This window comes from Sus scrofa, chromosome 12 (assembly GCF_054392235.1).
Source record: "Sus scrofa isolate SSC_HxYL_T2T_F1_AM1 chromosome 12, Sscrofa_HxYL_maternal_Yorkshire_Landrace_v2.0, whole genome shotgun sequence".
Lineage (NCBI taxonomy): Eukaryota > Metazoa > Chordata > Mammalia > Artiodactyla > Suidae > Sus > Sus scrofa.
The window spans coordinates 43,705,773-43,713,174 of record NC_139394.1 but is presented as its reverse complement, the minus strand read 5'-3'; the positions used below and the strand labels follow the sequence as shown (position 1 = coordinate 43,713,174).

The window sequence follows — 7,402 nt, the reverse complement described above, 5'->3', positions numbered from 1 at the left end:
ATGGTTTTCCCAGTCGGCCAGAATGTAAACTTCAAGCCTTCACCTCGTGGGTGATTGAAAACTGTTCAACCTTTTTAAATGGCTATTTTCTTTTCCAGCTTTTTGCTTTTAAGGTTTCAGTAAATCTTGGGGTGTCCAATCTCAACCAGGTCACCTTCAGGTACGTTGTGTTTCACAAGGTTCAATTTGAACTCCCATATTATTTGCATGTGGAGAGGGGCTTCACAACCCACAGGATTTACGTCCAGCCACAAAGAATCCCGGGGAACGCAGCTATTATTTCAGGGTGGTTTTGTGCCTGGGAGAAAAAAATTAGGGGTTCTAATACCATGTGAGAAGAGGAAAAGGATGGCGAACTAGCAGCGTTTGCCACTTTCAACCCCAGCCCCGTTCTGAAACGTTTAGTTCTAAACATGAATTTCAGCCCTGCCCAGTAACAAACTCTCTGGGAGGACAAAGAGAGTCCCCAGTTTTCAGTCACGGGTCAAGGAAAGGTGCGGGCGAAAAAATCTCACACATAACATGTATCTGCTGCGTACTAGACCGAGGATAGGTCCAGTAGTCTCAAAACCCCTCCCACATCGGATTCGGGTCTGAAGGAGGCATTTCCGGAACTAGCGCGCGGAGACGAGGGATGCCCCGGAAGTAGTTCCCTGTTGTCTTACGTAGGAAAGATGGCGGCGGTGCAGGTCGCGGGTTCTCTGTTGGGCGGACCGCCGCGAGAGACGCCTCGGGAACCACCCCTCGAGCAAGGTAGTGGGTTCCGCCGCTTGTCCGCCAGGCTCTGCGCCCTGCGCCCGGATGACAGCAGCTCCGGCCGCACCGAGATACACCTGCTTTTCGACCAGCTCATTTCCGAGAACTACAGCGAAGGCAGCGGCGTGGCCCCGGAGGTAGGCCCGCGGGCCCCGACCCCATCCTTCAGGAACCTTAGCTAAGGGCTCTCGCCCTGCCTTTCTGGCCTTTTCCCATCCTCCCTGTGCAGTGCTTAGTTCCAGGCTCTTTTTCTCCCTCCGACCGCGATACATTCTTTGCCCTCCTCTTTCTGAAAGACACTGCAGCGCCTGGCAAACGTGCATATCTCAAAAGCCAACTCGGTGACTTCTGTTCTGATAACATCAGAGGTGTCATCCCTGGTGCTACCTTCCCGTTCCCTTCCCGGCTTCATTCCCCTTGTTCAGAACACTTTGTGTATAAAATTTGCTATTACCAGTTCTTGAGTACGTGGTACACGGGCCACATACTCTGTTGTACCGTGCAGGGTTGCAGGGATTTTAGTGTGTATTACTAGTTCTGTTTTACTGATAAACATAACTGAGGCTAACAAAGGTTCAGTGTCATTCATATTGCTGGCAAAAGGCAGGGCTAGAACTGGAACTAAGTCTCCCAAAGTCCCAGCCGTTTTCTGTTTCTCCATGCTAGCTCCACCCTCTTTGCCTCCTCTTTGAAAGTACTTTAATATTCACTCACATCAGACTTTGCATACTCCTTACTGACCCAGTCACACCACTGTTATCTGGTGCCCAGAGGCACCTTAAACCTCACATTTCTTAAAATTAGTTCATTATCTTCATACACACCCTGCATCCCCCATCCGCCCCCGCCCCCCCCCCGCCCCCTCCCCAACACACACACATTGTCTGCCTAGCCGCAAAGGGACAGACATTGGTTCTTCCCCTTTCTTCTTTAGCCTGACAAAAAGCATTTTTTTTTTTTTGTCTTTTGTTGTTGCTATTTCTTGGGCCGCTCCCGCGGCATATGGAGGTTCCCAGGCCAGGGGTTGAATCGGAGCTGTAGCCACCAGCCTACGCCAGAGCCACAGAACGCGGGATCCGAGCCGCGTCTGCGACCTACACCGCAGCTCATGGCAACGCCGGATCGTTAACCCACTGAGCAAGGGCAGGGACCGAACCCGCAACCTCATGGTTCCTAGTCGGATTCGTTAACCACTGTGCCACGACGGGAACTCCCACAAAAAGCATTTTGATTTCATTCCTTCTAGATCCTGTCTAATCTAGATTCTTCAGAATCTGTCTCAGGGAGTTTCTGTCGTGGCTCAGCGGAAACGAATCTGACTGTATCCATGAGAATGCAGGTTCAATCCCTGCCCTTGCTCAGCGGGTTAGGGATCCTGCATTGCCCTGAGCTGTGGTGTAGGTTGCAGACGCGGCTCAGATCCAGCGTTGCTGTGGCTGTGGTGTAGGCTGGCAGCTACAGCTCCTATTTGACCCCTAGCCTGGGAAGCTCCATATGCCGTGGGTGTGGCCCTAAAAAAAAAAAAAAAAAAAAAAAAGAAACTGTCTTAGTCTCAGAAATATTTCTCAGTCCATCCCCTCGTTTCTATTCCCACGGCCAATGCATTGGCAGGATGAATCTTCTGGACTGTTCCACTGGGTCTCCTTTAACTTATCCCCAAACCATTCTTTGTTCTCCTGCTAGAGTGATCTTTTCCTTAGTGGGGGAAAAAAAAAATCAATTAGAAAAGTAAATCTCTGATTTGGAAAGATCTTCAATACATTCTTGTAAATGGTCAAAGCAAGTTACAGTGTGAAATAATAGGGTGGGAAGGGCTTGACATCATAGGTACCTTTATAGATAAATACAAAGAGTTCAAAACCACCTGCGGAAAAGTTTACAGTGGAATAATAGCATGTGTCACTAGGAGTAGTGTGGAATTAGGGGAAGAGTCGGGACTTTTGCTTTATTTGTACAATGCGTGCCTTTCCAGTCTTCTGTCTTGTCATTCCTGCTTTTGTGCCCCATGTGCCATCATTTAAAACTTGCTGTTCCTCAGGTGTTTCACCGGTAAAACATGTGGGTGTTCAGGTCTGCCGACTCCATTCCCTTCACCGTGTCTTTCAGTGCCTTGCCTGTCCGGCAGAGTTTTCATCCTTCACACCCAGATTCTGCTTAAAAATCACCTCCCTAATTACTGTTTCCCCACAGAGTTTCTTGCTTAATTCTTTCAGCAAGAAATTCACTATAATTGTGAGCAGTATTTCTGTCTCCTTCATTGGATTGTGCCTTTTTGAAGTTCAGAAGTATGTTTGTTCACTTTTGGAGCCCAAAGACCCAGCCTGCTACCTGGTACACAGCAGGTGCTCAGAGCCTTTTAATTCAATAAACATCAATAGATGAATAAATAGTGTGATTTGCAAATAGGTTATTTTTTTAAATAAACAGTTTATAATTTTACATTAAATTCATACAAGTGTCATTTCTGATTTTCGCGACGGCACTGCAAATTTAGTTTGCTTTCTCTTTAGTGTTTTTCAATTCAGTGTGTGCTTTTATGCTCTGGAATCCTTTCTTTGGTTATTTAATTGTACTGTCTCCACCTGTGTGGAAACTCTGGGGTCTTTAGCCTGGCAAAAATCATTTTGATTTGTTTCCTTCTTTTTTAGCACATGCTTTTTTATGTTATCATCCTACTTTCTGCCTCAGATTTCATCTTTCCCCATTTTGAGTCTGAATGTTCACTTTTATTTTCTCATTTGGCTGTGTTGGGGTATCTTCAGTTGACTAATGAGTATACTACCTTTTCATTGGCTTTTTTTTTTTTTTTTTGGTAGGATGTCAGTGCTCTTCTTGTCCAAGCTTGCCGGCTGGTACCTCTTAATCAGAATCATCTTGTCAGCAAACTGTGTCAGCTTATCCACCACTTGCTTAACACATTACAGGTAATCATGTAGGTAACATGTGAATTCACATCATGAATTTTGAGAATAAGTAAGTACCTTTGAAATACTACATTTGTGGTAGATATGTAATGCCAGTCTTTGAGGAAACTATGCACATGCAAAAACAAATGCTTTAAGAAGAGTGATATTAAAACAAATATAAGGAGTTCCCGTCGTGGCGCAGTGGTTAACGAATCCGACTAGGAACCATGAGGTTGCGGGTTCGATCCCTGGCCTTGCTCAGTGGGTTAACGATCCGGCGTTGCCATGAGCTGTGATGTGGGTCGCAGACGTGGCTCGGATCGCACGTTGCTGTGGCTCTGGCATAGGCTGGTGGCTACAGCTCTGATTCGACCCCTAGCCTGGGAAACTCCATATGCCACGGGAGCGGCCCAAGAAATGACAAAAAGACAAAAAATATATATATATATAACTGACCAAAATAAATATTCTGTAGGTTTGTCCATCAGAGGTATTCCTTTCTGTTTGGTTCAGGAAACCAGTATCATTCCAGCCCCCAGGTCTTAGAATTTTTTAGGAAAGATGTGTTTAACTAGGATATACCTTAAAATAAATTGAAATGTCCCCTACCTCTTTCTTACCAATATTTTTCCCCCTTTCCCAAACCTACCATTTTTTTGTCATCTACTTTTGGTCTTCATAAAACATAAGAAGTATGTTGGGGGCAAGGAGACAACTAGATAAAAGACCCTTTTATTTATATCAAAGTCTGTATTGTAGCTCTCCTCTCTTCAGAATTTTTTCCAACTTGCTAAATAAATCTAGTGTCTTTTAGAAACAGTTCAAAAATTGAGGCTGTTACTATAATGTACCACATGAGTATTTTAAGGTAGTTAGCACAAAACTTATCAACTAGCATTTTGTAATCTAAGATGCTTCTGGCTGCGAGAAATAGAAAAGTCAACTCAGAAGAGCTGAACAGTTAAGATGTGTACACACACACACACACATATATACATTTTACATTTCAAGCCCCAAGGGATGCAGCTTTAGGGATGCTTAATAATTAAGAGACTTTCTGGCAGCTTTCCATTCTGCCATTCTCCATGGTTGGGTTATTCTCAGCTAGCATCTCTCAGTTGTAAGATGCCTAAAATCCAGGCACCCCATGCAAAATAAATAACAGCCAGCAGAAGCAAAAAAACTATTTTCTGTCCATTTTATTTAAGCATGAGGAAGCTTGCCCCACAGACTCTCTAGCAGACTTTCCTTGATATAAGGCTGAAGAGACCTAGCTCATAGGAGAACCCCTCTACGGCAGTCTGATCAGAAGGGAATTACCATGAATGGCTTAAACCAGGGATTTCAACTTTCACCGAAAGAATTAGAATCACCTGGAGGACTTAAGCTCCCTGGGTGATTACAGTCTGCAGCTCAGCCCTTACATCAGGGTTTCTCAACCTTAGCAACCTTAGTTGATGCGGGATTGGGGTGCATTGGAAGATGTTCAGCAGCATCCTGGCCTCCACTAGATGCCAGTGACATCCCTGCAATTGTGATTATCAAAAATGTCTGCTGACACTGCCAAGTGTTCCCTGGGACAGAATTGCCCCTGGTAAAGAACCATTGTCTTAGCAGAATTAGGATTTACCTTTAGGTCTCATGTGGGGAGGTGGGCACCCAGATAAGATCAGTGCTCTACCAGCAAGGAAAGGAGATGAGTGCTGGCAGCAGTGTCTGCTACATGTGACTTCCTAAATGAAATAGGGCTATTTTGAAATTTAGGATTTTTCAAACTGATGTGGTGGCTTCTGAATGCTTTCTCTTCTCACCTCTATCGTCTTTTTAATACTGGCAGTTTGGACAAGTTCCTGATCACCTATGACACCCAAAGCCCTTAACCAACTTTCAAGCATTTGATGACAGTTTATTTCATTTGTCCATGAATTGGGACTTGGATAGCCTACTTTATCCTAATGAAATTATAAATTCCTGAAGGACAGGAGTATGCCATCTCTTGCTGTACTCTCCACGTCATGGCAGAGACATAGTAGCTGTGTAGCAGACGTGTTTAGTCTCAATGTATTTGTTGAGCATTTACTGTGTGTAAGGAAATTTAGTTGAATTATCATTTTTCAGTGGATTGAGTCTTACTGTCTGTGTATTTACAGCTGCCACTGTCTGGTTAGTTCAAGGAAAAGTTATAAGGACTTTCCCAGGTTCTACTTTGAGTGGAGGGAGTAAAGGGGAAGAATTGAGCAAGGCCTTGGGGCAAGGAGAAGGTCCTCTCAGTCAAACTTTCAGGGTCTTTAAAGGTGATCTTTTTGACACAAAAAGGTGGACACACATGTGCTCTCTCTCTTACATAGCTTGATTCAGGTGAGCATTCATGTCTGAAAAGGATTAAATATGATTTTAGAAATTGGATCATAAATATATTTTTCCTCTGTTGATAGGTAATTGTTGATGAACAGAACCTGGATTTTCTGTTGGCATATGCTATTTCTGCTATTCAGCAGTGTAGTTCCTGGACACACATGCAGATTCTTCAAGCTCTGGCAGCTCTGGTTTACTGCAATGGCTCAAAGTGTCAAAAGGTAGTTAAACTGTGTTCTGTCTTTCATTTGAGAGGTTGGGAGTGCAGGCTCTGAACCAGCAGGTCTGTGTTCAGGTTTCTGTCCTGCCATTAATTAGGTGTGTCCTGTCATTAATTAGATGTGTAACCTTGAGTCACCCTTAATTACTCTGAGCCTCATTTCCTCATGAGACTTCTGAGGATGTAGTCCCACTTGTAAAGTGCTTGGCATTTGGTAAATGTTAATTATCATTATTATTGTCATTATCCTTCAGCTCTGCAGCCAAGATGAAAGAGCTTCAGCAACAACCGAGGCTGGGAGTGCTAATCCTTACTGATTTTTTTTTTTTTTTTTTTTTTGGTATATTTTTGCATGCCTTTTTGAAGGATTTACCTAGCAGCTAGTCTTTCAGAACTTATATTTCCTTTAAAAAAATTTAACGAAATCTGTCTAAAAGGTAGTATTTTTCTAGAAGCTTTTTTTCAGCTGACATGGGCTGTTATTTTGTTTTAGTACCTCCCAGACTTGCTTGGCAAGGGTGGAATCTTGATGAAGTTGAGTGACTTGGCTCAGTCAGACCCTGAAGTTAGGAGAGCTGCAGTGCATTGTATGGCAAACTTATGTCTCAGGTATGTGGAATCAGTCAGATTTCCCAGTTGTAATTAGGTAGTAATTACAGTTCAATCTGTTTGAAGCCAGAGCCAAATTAGAAAAATAACCTACTTTGCATTTCTCATGGTCTTTGCTAATAAGATCATCTGATATTGTTTAAATTTTAATGTAGCATGTAAAGAAAGCTCATAAAAAAATGGAAGAAATAATAGACTAGGATCTTATTGCTAAAAAAATGGTAAAAATGATATATGTGCAGTATGTCAAGGTTTTGTTCTCTATTGGTGTAAATTCCAACCCTAGTAAGTCTTTTAGAAGGATATATTCATAGGACTTTAAGCTTTGTTGAGATATATCTCAACAAAGAAAGGCAAATTTCTTTTACCAAAAGAGAACCGGTTCCAGCTGCCCAGATCTGGATTCATGCAATAGAAAATGATTGGCACAGCGTTGATGTGTGCGGTCTCCATTGCAGTGTTGTCCAGTGGCTAAGAGGACAGGTTCAGCTGTGTGATTCTAGCTTGACAGCACCTGTCTGCATTATTTCCCTCTAAGAATCGAAAAGCAAAGAAA

General features: G+C 43.2%; 1 protein-coding gene across 5 annotated transcripts in view; it reads left to right on the top strand.

Moving 5' to 3' along the window:
• Window positions 1–658: 658 nt before the first annotated feature.
• Window positions 659–7,402, top strand: part of HEATR6 (HEAT repeat containing 6) — a 40,442-nt gene continuing 33,698 nt past the window's right edge. For 4 of the 5 annotated variants that reach the window (XR_014821369.1, XM_084985112.1, XM_021067375.2 and 1 more), the window contains exons 1-4: window positions 659–893; window positions 3,573–3,680; window positions 6,098–6,238; window positions 6,731–6,846. Coding sequence is in view for 1 of the 5 variants with exons in the window: in XM_021067375.2 (XP_020923034.2) it covers window positions 675–893; window positions 3,573–3,680; window positions 6,098–6,238; window positions 6,731–6,846 (584 nt within the window). In the remaining 4 variants the exon portion in view is untranslated. Of the gene's footprint in view, window positions 894–3,572; window positions 3,902–4,023; window positions 6,239–6,730; window positions 6,847–7,402 lie in introns of all 5 variants that reach the window. The other variant, XM_084985113.1, reaches the window with a different exon arrangement.